The sequence below is a fragment of the Belonocnema kinseyi genome, chromosome 3, assembly GCF_010883055.1.
Source record: "Belonocnema kinseyi isolate 2016_QV_RU_SX_M_011 chromosome 3, B_treatae_v1, whole genome shotgun sequence".
In the NCBI taxonomy this organism is placed as follows: domain Eukaryota; kingdom Metazoa; phylum Arthropoda; class Insecta; order Hymenoptera; family Cynipidae; genus Belonocnema; species Belonocnema kinseyi.
This window is the reverse complement of record NC_046659.1, coordinates 117,301,764-117,317,191: the sequence shown is the minus strand read 5'-3', so window position 1 is coordinate 117,317,191 and position 15,428 is coordinate 117,301,764. Positions and strand designations below refer to the sequence as shown.

The 15,428-nt window shown below is 23.0% G+C and overlaps 1 protein-coding gene across 2 annotated transcripts in view; it reads right to left on the bottom strand.

The window, feature by feature from the left end:
- Positions 1 to 6,030: 6,030 nt before the first annotated feature.
- Positions 6,031 to 15,428, bottom strand: part of LOC117169590 (tyrosine kinase receptor Cad96Ca) — a 91,268-nt gene continuing 81,870 nt past the window's right edge. For both annotated transcript variants that reach the window (XM_033356038.1, XM_033356037.1), the window contains 3 exons: positions 14,570 to 14,920; positions 9,781 to 10,086; positions 6,031 to 6,617 (listed from right to left, as the gene is read on the bottom strand). In XM_033356038.1, the coding sequence (XP_033211929.1) occupies positions 6,381 to 6,617; positions 9,781 to 10,086; positions 14,570 to 14,920 (894 nt within the window). In that variant the 3' untranslated portion in view covers positions 6,031 to 6,380. The remainder of the gene's footprint in view (positions 6,618 to 9,780; positions 10,087 to 14,569; positions 14,921 to 15,428) is intronic.

Genomic DNA, 15,428 nt, shown 5'->3' with positions numbered 1-15,428 from the left:
TGATTTACAAAAAAAGTTCTATGGTTCAAAAAAAAATTTTGTTCAATAGAAAAAAGAGGTTGGTAATGTAGGAATTCCACTGTGTCGCATGCCCTTAATGAATCAATATTAATTTATCTGAAAAAAACCGTATCTAACATTGAATGTTACATAAAAATATTTTGCATTGTTCAGGACATTTTCCGGGCATTTTAAATAATTACATTGAATTTATTTTAAAAAAATATAATTAATATTTTTATGAACATAATAACAATTTATTATTTAATAATATCAGATTTTTTAGAACATTAATATTGTAATATATTATTAAATAAATTAATTCAAATTATTGGGACTGAAAAGTCACGAAAAATTAAATTCCCGGCAGAGTAAGATTCCCGAAATGGAAATTTCCGAAATAATAAAAAGAATACAAAATTTCCGAATAATAATATTGCGGAATTCGAAAATGATCGATTACCAAATTCCCCACAGAAAATTGCCGATTCGTAAAACATGCGATCTAAAAAATTATATATATATTCAAAAAATTTATTATTCGGTCATTTTTTTATTCGACAATTTTCTAATTCGGGAATTTTATTTTCCTGGATTTTCAGTCTTTACAAATTATTAAATAAATAAATTAAATAAATAAATAGAAGTAAAAATGATTAAATTTTCATAAATACTTTTATTATTTATATAATAAGAATTTAATAATCAAATTCCCCATTTTCAAAATGTAAATTTCGAATCTTTTATATGAAACGATTTAGATCATTTAAATTCAGACATAAAATTATTGGAATAAAATATATTAATTTCAATTTTGATTGAAAAAATATTAAAGAATTTGAATTATATCTTAAAAATGATATTTTAATTAAATAAATTACTGCTTAAAAATTTCTTGTAGAATTAATAAAAAAAAGAATAATATTAAAATATGGAATCAACATTAAATAAAAATACTTCTTACGAAATTAAAATACAAACAAAATTCAAAAATTTTACTTAACTATTAAGAAAATTATTTAAAATAAGTAAGCACATTAGATTAACAACTGCAAGGGGACCAATTTAAATAAAAAATTATTTTTTCGCCAAACAAATTAATTTAAAAATCATGAGACAGAAAAACATGTAAAAAAATGTTCACCTCCCTGAAACATTAACCATAATTATGCAGAAATAATTTCATTTTTTATACTTACTTGTCATTCTCATATTTTCATAAATTCTTAGATTCGAGTGCGAACTATTTTTTTTTAATTGCGGCCTGAAAAAGTCCTTACCATATTTTCGTGTTTTATGCAAAAAAATCAGTTTTTAAATTTATAAAATAGAAAACTGGATAATGATAATTTTTTTTATCCCTCAATTTTTCTTAATGTTTTTAAATTTGAAAATGTTATAATTGAAAACCTATCATAGAAACCTTTTTTTTTTTTTAAATTCTGTATAGAATAAAAATAACATTTATTGCAAGATTATTATAATTACAATCTAGTTTATCGACAAAAATGACTTAGTACATATTTACATTTCAATTCGGTCACAAATCTTTCCTGAATCCCAAAAAGTACATTTTTTACTCCCGAAAGTAGCATAATTTATACACCGAAAAAAAACAGTGATAATTTATATAAAAATATATACAATTGAAAATATAAAAATATATCAAATCGTATTAAAATCGAAGTAAATAATTTTACATTTTCCACATGAATAACTTGAATATTTTACCACAAAAAAGTACAAATTCATAACCGATCCAAGATTATTATTATTATTATATTAAATAATTAAAAACTCCTGTGAGCATTTTATAAAAATAGATAGCAAATGCCACGAGTCAGTGTAAAATCTTCTCAAGATTATAAAAGTAACAATTTTTCACACTTTGCTCGATTTACAGATCTCTCTTTTTGAAGAGACTTTAACAATAATTAGGGGAGACCATCCTACCTTAAATAATTATTAATTAAAAGTCCGAATATAAGTTAAATAATTCATTCTCGTTCCAATTTATTCACATATATAGTAACCTAAAAACTATTTTAATTAAATGGATTATTTTACGGTACTTAAAAAATTTTTACGTTCAAACGCTCAATAATTTACACATATAAAATAGAAGCTATTCACACTTTTTAATTTAATAATTTGGAATTAAAAGCAGTCAAATTTGCAACATTTAAAAATGTTTAATTCAAATATTCATATTCAGTTACAAAAAATATTAATCCGCGTTATCTTGCAAAATTATATCATTTTAAGCAATTCTAAACTTGAAAAGTTAAAAGTTTAAGGATCCAACTTTCAAAATTAAAGACTGAAAATCTTTCAAAATTCTTCAATGGATTCGAAATTTTATCTCAAAATCTTTAAAAACATATATTTTGTTAACAAATATTTGAAATCTTTTAAAATTTTTAATTATTTTTGAAATTTTTCCAAAACTTCTATATATCTTTTAAAATAATTTAAATTTTTTCGAACACTTATAAAAAAAATTTTCTAAAATTAAAAAAGTGTCATATAATCTTCTAAATGCTTTTTCACAAATTTTTGGAAACCGTTTCAAATATTCCCTTAAAATTAAATTTTCAAAACGAAAAACCTTTTTAAATTTTCCAGATTCTATTTCGAAAATTTTGAAAATCTTTGGAAATATTTTGAAATATTCTCTTAAAATTATTTATTACAACAAATAAAAATATTTAATTTTACACGGAATATCAAGAAAATTTTTTTATTCTCTTAAAACCTTTTAAAATCTTTTAGTAGCTCGAAATTTTTATTTTAAAATCTGCAATAAATCTATATTTTGTTAAAAATTGGATGAAATCATTTCAAATTTCAAATTATTTCAAATTTTTTTTAAAACTTGTAAATATCTTTTTAAAGGAATCGAACTTTTTCGAAAATTTTTAAAACATCCTGAAAACTTTAAAAAGTGCCTTAAAATATTCCAGATTATTTTTTCACAATTTTGAAACCTTTTTAAATATTCTATGAAAACTATTTTTTCAAAATAAGAAACCTGTTTTAATTTTCCTTGGAATTATTAAGGAAAAAAATATTGCTTAAAAAATTGACTTAAAATCTCCAAGATTCCTTTTTGACAATTTTGAAAATATTTTAAAGCCTTTGAAAATATTCATTAAATAATTTTTTCCCGATAATTAATTATTTTTTATTTTCAAATGAATATCAAGAAAATTCTTTCATTATCTTAAAACCTTTCAAAATCCTTAAAATTTTGTTTAAAATTGTTTGAAATCATTTCAAATTTTAAATCATTTAATATTTCTTTTCCAAATATGCAAATATCTTTTAAAATGAATTAAATTTTCCGAACATTAAAAAAAAAATTCTGCAAAATTAAAAAACTTTCTTAAAATCTTCCAAATTCTTTTTTCAGAATTTTTCAAAATCTTCTGAAATCTTTTCAAATATTCCCTTTAAATTAAATTTTCAAAATGAAAAACCTTGTTCAATTTTCCATTGAATAGTAAAAAAATGTATCATTTAAAAAATAGCCTTCAAATCTTCCAGATTCTTTTTTGAAAATTTTGAAAATCTTTTGAAATATTCTCTAAAAATTATTTATTAAAAAAAAATTTTTTAAATTAATTTTGCAAGGAATATCAATAAAATTCTTTTATTCTCTTAAAAACTTTTAAAATCCTTAAATCGCCACAGAATTTTATTTCAAAATCTTTAAAAATCTATATTTTGTTTAAAATATTCCAGATCATTTTTTCAGAATTTTGAAATCTTTTTAAATCTCTTCTTAAAACTAATTTTTCAAAAACGAAACTTTCAATTGTACTTGAAATTATGAAAAAAATTTAATTTTAAAAAGTTGCCTTATAATCTTTTAGATTCTTTTTCGACAATTTTGAAAATCTTTTAAAATATTCGGGAATATTCTTTCAACATTTTTTCCCCGTAATAAATCATTATTAATTTTTTAAGGAATATCAAGAAAATTCTTTCATTATCTCAAAACCTTTTAAAATCATTAAATAGTTCCAGAATTTTATTTTAGACTCTTCAAAAATCTATATATTTTATTTGATTTTTTGAAGTCATTTCAAATTTTAAATTATTTAAAATTTTTTTGCAAAATTTGTAAATATTTTTTTTAAGGAATCGGATTTTTTCGAAAATTTTCAAAATATCCTGAAAACTTAAAAAAGTGCTTCAAAATATTCCAGATTATTTGTTCACAATTTTAAAAGTATTTTAAAATATTTTCTTAAAACTAATTTTTCTAAAATAAAAACCTTTTTTAATTTTCTTTGGAATTGTAAAAGAAAAATTATAATTAAAAAAATTGCCTTCAAATTTTCCGGACTCTTTTTCGTCAATTTTGAAAATCTTTTAAAATCTTTTGAAATATTCTTTGAACAATTTTTTTCGATAATAAATCATTTTTAATTTTCAAAGGACCACCAATAAAATTCTTTTACTACCTCAAAACCTTTAAAAGTCCTTAAATAGGTACAGAATTTTATTTCAAAATCTTCAAAAATCTATATTTTGTTTGAAATACTTTGAAATCATTTCAAATTTTCAATTATTTCTCTTTTTTTTAAACTTCAAAATATCTTTTAAAAAGAATTGAATTTTCGAAATATATTTTTTTTTAATCGTGCAAAATTAAAAAAGTGTCTTAAAATCTTCCAGGATCTTTTTCGCAATTTTGCGAAATCTTTCAAAATTTTTTTAAATCAAGAAAATTCTTTTATTATACTAAAATCTTTTTAAATTCGTAAGTAGCTCCAAAAATTTTATTTGGAAATCTTCAAAAATCTATATTTTGTTTAAAATTGTTTGAAATCATTTCAAAGTTTAAATTATTTAAAAATGTTATTCAAAGCTTTCAAATGAATCGAATTTTTTTAAACATTTTTAAAACATTATGCAAAATAAAATAGTGTCTTAAAATAGTTCAGATTAGTTTTTCAAAATTTTAAAATCTTTTTAAATATTCTCTTAAGACTAATTTTTAAAAATAAAAAACCTTTTTTAATTTTCCTCGGAATTATGAACAAAACATTATAATTTAAAAAATTTACTTAACATTTTCCAGATTGTTTTTCGACAATTTGGACAATCTTTTAAAGTATTTGAAAATATTCTTTAAACAATTTTTTCGATAATAAATCATTTTTAATTTTCTCAGAACCATCAATAAATGCCTTGTATTACCTTGAAACTTTTAAAAGTCCTTAAATAGCTATAGAATTTTATTTCAAAATCTTCAAAAATCTATATTTTATTTGAAATTTTTTGAAATCATTTCAAATTTTTAATTATTTCTCAATTATTTTGAAAACTTCTAAATATATTTTGAAATAAATCGAATTTTCAGAACATTCTTAAAAAATCGTGTAAAATTAAAAAAGTGCCTTTAAAAATTCCAGATTCTGTTTTGACAATTTTGAAAATTCCTACGAATCTTAAGTAAATTTTTTTATTCTTTGAAATTGTTCAAAATTCTTAAAAAGCTTCTAAAGTTTTTGTTCTAAATCTGCAAGAATCTTAATTTTTTTAATAACATAAAATAATTTAAATATTTAATTTCATGTTAAATTAATATGATTTAAATTGTTATTTATACAACAAAACTCCATAATATCACTTAAATATTTTAAAAAATTTAACAGAACAATTAAAATTTCAACTTTTAAAGTTTAAGTTAAATGATTAAAAATTGTTTTAAATTTAAAAATAGATTATAAAGTTTTAATCCGAAATTTACATTTTTCTTTAACTTCTTAACATAAGAATCGGTAAATTCTTTAGTTTTGAATGGATTAAGAATCGTCTTGTAAATTATTTTTGCTTTCTTTAGTGCTGAAAGTACAGTTTAATTTTAAAAATAATTCATTTTTATTTACACTTTATCAATTAAAACCGTTTTTTTTATCAAAAATTTTCATTTTTAAATGCTTTTAATTTCTAATTGAGTATTCAAAACTACATTTGAAAGTTGTTTAAATAAAAAATGTACCCTTCAAAACAAAGAGCTAAAATAGAAAAATCCTTAAAGTTAAAGTTTTTAGAATCACATTTTGTAAACTGAATCTCAATTTATAAATAATTTCTCAGAAAAAAAGAAAAAAGATAGAAACATTCTTTTAAATTGCATGATAAAATGTGATAGGAAATTTCTCATATTTTAAATGATTCGACAGATTTTTTTCTTCTAAAAATTGGTAAAATTCCCAGTTAAAAAATAAATTCACTGCAATTATCCATTGTAGGGTGGTTCTCCCCTATATTAAATTTTAAGTTAAATTAAAATCTAGATTAAAATATATTTACAGAAAACGAGTATTATAACACAACTGATCGACAGTTGACTAAGTCGAGAATTTTCACAGCTTTTCACCACTCAAATTGAGAACATTATAGTAGGAATGATCCGGAAACCTATCGAGCTCGATGTAATCGGTTTCGTCGAGAAGAAGTCCTTCGGTTAAATTCACTAATTCACCAAACGACGGCCTACATGCCGGATCCTTGTCCCAACAATAGTACATAATATTGTAGAGTTCCCTCTTACAATGCTCGGGCCTGTCGAGTCTGTAGCCTTCTTTGATCCTCCTCATCACCTAAAGGCAAATTAATCAGCATTTAAAAACATTTATAAGAATTTTGTTGTATTTTCTATCTTTATTAATAATAATTATATTATTTAAATTTCGCGGGGAAATGTATCGCCCCAAATTGGAAAGGGCGCTTAATTTAAATGGTCAAATTAGAGTTCTGAGCCAGTTAGTTGTATTACTTTGAGAACGGTTACGAGTATGAGAATATTACCGAGAAATAAATTCTCTGAGAATTTATGAGATTTTCGCTAACTTTTCGGTTGAAAATTCAACGCTTTTTTTTTAAGTTTCCCAGTGGGCACAACATTTGGCGACGTCTTTTCGACATCGTTACGACATCTTTACGACAACTTTACGACATCCTATGTCTATGTCGTTAAAGTGTCGCTACGATATCGCAAAGGCACCGAAACGACATACGATGTGTTTACGACATAGGATGTCGTAAAGATGTCGTAAAGACGTCGCCAAATTTTGTGTCCACTGGGTTGAATTTTTTATTTTAAAGTTTACCTGCTTTAGCATAAATTAAATTTTTGTTTATAAAAATGCAACTGATTAGAAATTAAGCTACTATACTATTTTCTTGAAAACTTAACTATTTCGTGGGAAATTTTGTTATTGTTTAAAATTTGTACTTTGGTGTTGAAAAATGAACTGAAATATTTTCTGAATGAAAGTTCCACTTATAAAAAAAACACCGTTTTTATTACAAATTCATCTGTTTTAGAACAAAATTGATCTTTCTTGGATAAAAGTGCAACTATTTGGTAGAGAATTGAACTATTTTCTTGAAAATTTATCCTTTTTGGTTGAAAAAAATTCGTCTTTTTGGATTGACAATTCTTTTTTTTTTGTAGAAACTTATTTTTTTTTTACCAAAATTCAATTCTTGATGTTACTGAGTTAATTGGAATCTTTTTTGGACGAAAACTCAACTTTTTTATAATAAAAAATACTTCTGCTTTAAGAAAAATTTCATATTTTTTGATAAAAATGCAACTATTTGCTAGTGAATTCAACAATTTTGTTAAAGTCATCCTTTTTGGTTGAAAATTCATCTTTTTGGATTAAAAATTCAATTTTTTGTTGTAGAAAATTATTTCTTGTTAAAAATCCATAGTTTAATCGTGAAAACTCGGATAAAGTCTTTTTCAACTGAAAATTCGACTATTATTTTGAAAATTTATGTTTTTGATTTAAAACTTCATCTGTTATAGAAAAAATTTAATTTTTGTGTGAAAATGCAACCTTTTGGTTAAAAATCGTTCTTCTTTGCTTGATAATTCAACTAATTTGTTTAAAAGATTTGGTTGCATCGCTTTGTTGAGAAATCACTTTTTTTTTGTTAAAGATTTATATTTTGAGTTGAAAATTTATCTCGTTGGTTCAAAGTTTAATTATCTTGTTATAAATTAATCTTTTTTAATTAAAAAATCCACTAATTGGGTCAAAGTTAAATTACATTTTGTAATTTTTTTTGGTTTAGAATTCATGATGTAACTTCCATTATTTTAAAGATTTATATTTTTTAGTTAAAAATTCGCCTTTTTTTTTGTAACAAAATTATTTTTTAGTTTGAAATTTCCTATTTTTTGTGCAAAAATGCATCAGTTTCGTGGAAAAATAATTTTTTATTGAAGTCATATTTCTTGCTTGAAAATTGAATTTTTATGAAGAAAATTTGTCTTCTGGTTTGAAGGTTCAATAATTTAGATAAAATTTTATTTATTTTTTTGAGTAAAAAATCTTTATTCGTTGGAAATTCGTCTTTTTGGTTTTAAAATTCTTTTCTTTTGCTGTATAAATTTCATTCTTTTTTTATTTAAATATAAATTATGACACTTTTTTGTTGGCAATTTGTCTTTTTAGGTTGAATATTCAACTATTATCTTTAAAATTCAAGTATTTTGTTGAAAATTCCAGTATTTTATTAAAGAGTTATATTTTGAAGTAGAAAACTCTTTCTTTTTTTTTAAATAAATTTAAAAAATTTGAAAATTTGAAAATTGCATATGAAACACTGTAATTCCTGAATGTGCCTGAGCTAGAAAATAATTTATATTCAGCCGATGATATAACCTGAACAATAAAAATATTGACGCGTGACATTTTCAAAATTCTCGGATTATTCAATTAATTTTTCATGTACAAAATTCCACCAAAGAGTTGAAATCTCAACCAAAAAGTTGTTTTTTTAACGAAGAAGATTAATTTTCAACAACAAAAAAGACGAATATTCAACCAATATGCCTTTTCATTCCATTTAAAATATTCGCGGTCCTTTCCCGTTTTTTTTCTGGTTCGCAAACATTTTTCACGGTTAATATAATTAAAAGATTCAAACTCTTAAACTAAAAATTATTCCATTTGAACTAATAAAAACTGACCTTTAAATGATTTTAAACAAGTTAAATTATTTTTATTTAAAATAGTTGAAAAAAATAGTTAAAAAGCTTACAAATTTTATTTAAAAATCATATAAAATATACATGTTTTATATTTGTAAACTTTTTAATTGTTATTAATTGAATTTTTCCTCAAATCTTTCTTACATTTTTTTTAATCTTGCAAAATTAAAAATATTCTAGATTCATTTTTGAAAATTTTGGAAAGCTTTATAAATATTTTCTGTAAATTAATTTTTCAAATGAAAAAAGATTTACAATTTTTCTAAGAATCTTAAAATGTTTTCAAGACTTTTAAATTCAAACCCTGTAAACTAAATGCTATCATATATAATATATATGTATAAAAATATATAAAAATTAAACTAATTATTTAAAAAAAAAGGTAAAATCAATCTTAAACAGGTTTTTTTTCTAAAAATTTGCAAAATTCTCCCTTAAAAAATAAATTCACTATCATTTCCCGATTTTTACCGGTCTCATAAAATACATAGTATTATTTAAAATTTGGTTTCATAATTTATTAATTCATTTTATTCAATCATTATCTATACAATTAAAAATAATCTATACAATTTCAATAATTAATTTAAAACTTCAAACTTATGAATTTAACTAATTATCAATTCGAAGCGATTAAAATTTGACATTTTAAAATTGAAAATTAAACTCAATGTTAAAAAGTCAAAGTATCTGAAATTCTAGAATTTTAAATTATTGCTATTTTTCTAAGATAAGATCGGGAAAAGAAAATTTACCTCTGCAGCTCCTAATCCTGGATACGGGGTCGATCCAAGAGTAACAATTTCCCAAATGAGGACGCCAAAACTCCAAATATCCGATTTTACTGAAAATATATTGTCATAAAGACTTTCCGGTGCCATCCATCTAATTGGCAAACGACCCTCTGACTTCCTTTCATAAATCTGATTCGCAGCAACGTCTCTCGCGAACCCGAAATCGGCCACTTTGCAGGCTCGACTCTCGTCTATTAAAATATTTCTTGCAGCCAGATCTCTGTGAATGATGCCCTTGGAAGCCAAGTACTCCATCCCTTTTGCCACCTGAAGAGAATTTCAATTTTCAACAAAACTCATATTTTCTATATTATCTTTATTAAAAATAAATAAATAATTTAAATCTCGCGAGAAAATGTGTGTTTTTTTTAAATATACATTATAAATATCCCAATTTATACAATTTTCTTGGTATAAAATCGACCATACATCTAGTAGATTAATAATATTAAGTCAAACAATTTTGTTTCTGAATAAATTTTAAACACTTTTTACTTGAGGTCTCAAATAAAAAAGATAAATTTCGAACACAAAAAATGATGAATTTTTAACTAAAATGATCAATCTTTAACCAAAAATATGAATTTTTTTAACCAAATAGTTGAATTTTCAACACAAAAGATTAATTTTCTATAAAAAAAAAACATTTTGAACAAAGTACATGAATTTACATCTAAAAAAATTTCAATTTTCAACTAAAATTAGAATAGTTAAAATGTTATAGAAATAAATGTTCAATCAAGAAAAAAACGAATTTTTAACAAAATAGTTTGGTTTTTTCATGAAAAAAAGAAATAATTTTTTAACCAAAAATTTAAGAATTAAAGTTTTAGTTAAAACAATCAATTTTTAACCAAAAAAATTAATTCTCAAAAAAATATTTAAATTTTAAACACCAAAAAAAAATTTCTACCAAAAAAGATACAGTTTTAATCAAACATTTAAATTTTCTATTTAAAAAGGTAATTTTACATATAAAACTAGAACAAAAAATATGAATTTTGATCAAATAGTGGAATTTTGAACCCGAAAGACGATTTTCCTATATGAAAAAAAAACGAATTTTTAACCAAATATTTTTTTTTTCCAACCCAAGAAACAAAGTCTTAACAAAAAATAGAATAATTAAATTTTCTACAAAATGGAACATTTTTTAACGAAAAAGATTACATTTCTATCAAGAAAGGTCAGTTAAAAAAAAAAGGAAATTGTTAACCAAATACATGAATTTTCTACAAAAAAGGTCAATTTTCTACCAAAAATTGAAAAATACTTAAATTTTCAGTTATATTTTCAACCATAAAAATTAATTTTTAACCCAAAAAATGAATTTTCTACAAAAAAAGGTACAGGTTCAATAAAATATATAAATTTTCAATTCAAAAAGATAAATTTACATGTCGAAAGTAGAAAATTTCAATTTTCAGTTAGAAAAATAAATTAAAAAAAAAACAGCTTTCAGAAAAATCAATTAATTTTCAACTAAAAATATAAATTTTCAAGCAAAACTGGAATACTTACATCTTTAGTTGAAAAATTTATTTATAATTAAAAAAAAAACAAATTTTCAGCCAAAGAAATTAACGTTTAATCACAGTGATAAATTTTCAACCAAAAATATGAATTTTTATCAAATAGTGGAATTTTTTACCCAAAAGATGAATTTTCTATAGGAAAAAAGCAAATTTTTAACTAAATATTTGTTTCCAATAGTTAAATTTTCTACAAAATATAACATCTTTCAACGAAAAAGATTACATTTCTATCTAAAAATTAAAATTTTCAGAAAAAATGGAATAGTTAAAGTGAAATTTTAACTAAAACGATCAATCGTTCACTAAAAAAAAATAAATTTTTAACCAAGATGAATTTTCAACTAAAAAGAAAAATTTAGTACCGAAAATAAAATACTTAAATTTTCAGTTACTAAAAAAATATAAAAAAAAGAAACGAATTTCCAATAAATAGTTCGATTTTCAATTCCAATAATTAATTTCTAACCAAAAAAATGAAGTTTCAACAAATGAAAGTACTCTTCTACAAAAAAAAAACGGATTATCAACAAATAATTCAATGTTCAGCTAAATCAGATACATTTTCAACTAAAAATAAAATAATTAAATTTTCAAAAAAAACTTAATTTTCAATAAAATAAAAGTCAATTTTCAACGAAGTAGTATAATTTTCAGCTAAGAATATGAAATTTCTATCCAAAAAGATAAACGTAAAAAAAAAGTTACATTTCTACCGCAATCGACTAAATTTTAAAATAATTTTCAACCAAAAAGATGAAAGAATCTTAAATATTCTCCCACAAATATGAATTTAAAATAAAATACAGCAATTTCAAACCAAATATTTGAATTTTGAACCAAAAAAAAGGTTTTTCAACTAAAATGATGAATTGTCAACCTAATCAATTAATTTTTAGGAAAGTAGTTCCACTTCCAACTGGAATAATTGAATTTTAAACCAGAACGATGAATTTTAAACTAAGATGACGAATCTTTAACTAGAATAGTTAAATTTTTGGCCAACTAGATGAATTTTCAACCAAAAATATTAATTTCTGCCAAGAAAATATGAACTTTCAACTAATTTTGAAACAAAATAATAGAACTTTCAACTGGAATAATAGTTACACTTTCAGTTCAAATAAATTAATTCTCAACAGAAAAAGAAATTTTCATCAAAACAGTTTAATTTTCGAAACAAAAATTCCTTTTTATCCAAAGAAAAATGAAGTTTTCAATAAAATAGCTCATATTTTAACCAAACAAATTAATTTTTAATTAAAATGATGAATTTTCAACCGAAAAAATTAATTCTTAACAAAAGAGTTAACTAAAAGATGAATTTTCAACTAAAATAATAAATATTTTTTTAACCAAATATGTGAATTTTCAACGGAATAGTTAAATTTGCAATTAAAAGAGATAATTTTTTATCCAAATTGTTGCATTTTTAACAAGAAAAGATAAATTTCCAAGCAAAAATAGGCATTTAAATTTCCAGTTGAAGAAAGTAATTTTTAATTAAAATTATAAATATTCAGCAGGAATAATTGAATTTTCAACCGAAAATAATAATTAAATAACAAGATTAACTTGCAAATAAAAAGATAATTTTCTAAAAAAAAAATCAATTTTTAACAAAACATGTAGATTTTCAACGTAATAAATAATATTTTAATTCAAAAAGATAAATTTTTATCCAAATTGTTGAACTTTTAACAAGAAAAAATAAATTTTCAACTAAAAATGAAACAGTTAAATTTTCAGTTGAAGGAATTAATTTTCAACTAAACTGGATAAACGTAAAGATTAATTTTCTACAAAAAAGGTGAATTTTTAAAAAATTTCATACATTTTCTAATAACTAGTTTCACCTTTAAATAAAAAATATAAATTTTCTACCAAATAGTTGAATTAAAAAAAATATCGATCTAATCTTAGCTGTAAAAACGTATTTTCAGCAAAACAGTTCAATTTTCTCCTGGAATAGTTAAATGTTCAGTTAAAAAAATAGATTTTCAATAAAGTAGTTAAATTTTCAATTAGTGATGAATTTTCAATTCAAATTTTTGAATCTTTGACAAAAAAAAATCGTTTTTTAACAAAAGAGTTTAACTGTCAACCACTTCTTTCTCTAAAATTTGGAAAAGGGATTCTTTTAAATTCCTTTCTTCTAAAACTAAACTTTATTAACTAAATAAACTATTTCTTCTAAAATAATTGTTTAATAAAAATCCCACTTCATGTCAAAAATTCCCTGTTCCAAGTAAAATTATATTTCTTTACGGAAACTCCCTGTCCTAAAATAAAAATAAAAACTATTTTCTAAAATTCCCTGCAATATAATACATATAATATATAATAAATCTACTCTGAAATATTTCGGATTGATTTGAAATATTTTCCAAATATTTCAATAATTTCACAAATATAATCAGGTATTTAAAAAACATTTCAAATATTTCGCAAAGATTTCAGACAAAATTTTATGATTTCCTCACAATTTCAAAGATTTGAAAAACATTTCGCAAAGATTTCGGATAGATTAAAAAGATTTCACGAAGATTTCAATAATTTCAAAAATATTACCAAATATTTCCAAACATATCAGAAAGATTTTCAATATTTGGCAAATATTTCGGATAAATTTCAAAGTGTGCACAAGGTTTTAATGATTTCCCAAAAAATTCCATAATTTCACAAATATTGTCAGATATTTCAAAAACATTTCAGAAAGATTTGAATAATTTTCCAAATATTTTACAAATAATTCGTATAGATTAAAAATATTTCACAAAAACTTGAATGATTTCAATAATTTCACAAATATTCTTCCAACTATTTGAAATATTTTGAAAAAATTTCTAAAGGTATCAGAAAAATTTCAAAAAGATTCCAATTAATTAAATTTCTTATTCATAATAAATCCATTCTTTGAAAAAAAAATGATTATTTCAGTATGTTCGAAATATCACCAATTCGATTATCAAACTTAAATCATCGAAAAAAATCTCACCGAGAAAAAAAAAATTCGAAAAGTTTTGTCTTATAGTGAAAAATAATAAATTATGATTTAATAAGGGTAAACTGAGAGTGGAAATTGCTTTTCTAAATTCAACAAAACCATCAAAATAATTAAAACATGAATTTTTCCACGATTATACGTAAATTCCCGATTTTGAAAATAAATTTCAATGAAAAAATGGAATATTCAATCGAGTGAAAAAATAGGTCACCTGGTAAACGAAACCCGTGAGATCTCGGGAAGTGAGACCCGGTTTTCCGTGGTTTCTCTCCTCCCTCGAGGCTCTCAAGAAACTTTGGAGTTTTCCGCCGCTAATGTACTCCAGGATGATAAACATCGGCTCACGTTCGGTGCAACAACCCAGCAATCTCACCACATTTGGATGCGGCTCCAGACTCTTCATTACTTTAAGTTCCTGCGCAAAGTCCAGTCTCTCTCTCTCCGTGACATTCTCTTTCAAAGTTTTCACAGCGACGATTGAAGGGCCCGGAATACCGTCAATCTCTGTTGCCTCATACTTCCACACCTGCCCGAAGCAGCCTTCTCCAAGAATGTTGAAGACCTGGGTTTTTTTTTTCCAAATTCAACATCCGATTAATTACAGATCAACTTCAATATACAGAATTTTCGGAAAATAAAAACCAAGAATTCAACGAACAAAGTTGGAAAACCAGTATAAAATGTTCCAATTAAAATTGTTTAAATCTGCCCGCCTCACGGGCATACACTTGTCGCGCACTATGCGCGCGGCTCGCAAATTTGAGCGCACCTAGGGCGCGCGACGGTTGAATTCCACTCATTTTTATTTTTATTTTTTTTTTATTTTCAATGTTATTTTTCACGAATAAAACCAAAGAGTACAAGTCCTACGAGGGTAGTTCAATAAGTCCTTAGAATAACCAACAGATGGCGCGCGAATCGCTCCAAATCATCTGTTTTCAGTCAGCACCACTCCCGACTAGATATTTGTGCAGTCACAGTCCACATCTTCTGAGTTTACGTGTTTTTATAACCAATTGAAAAAAAAATTTTTTCGTTAAGAAAAATGGAAAAAAACGAGTTCAGAGCGG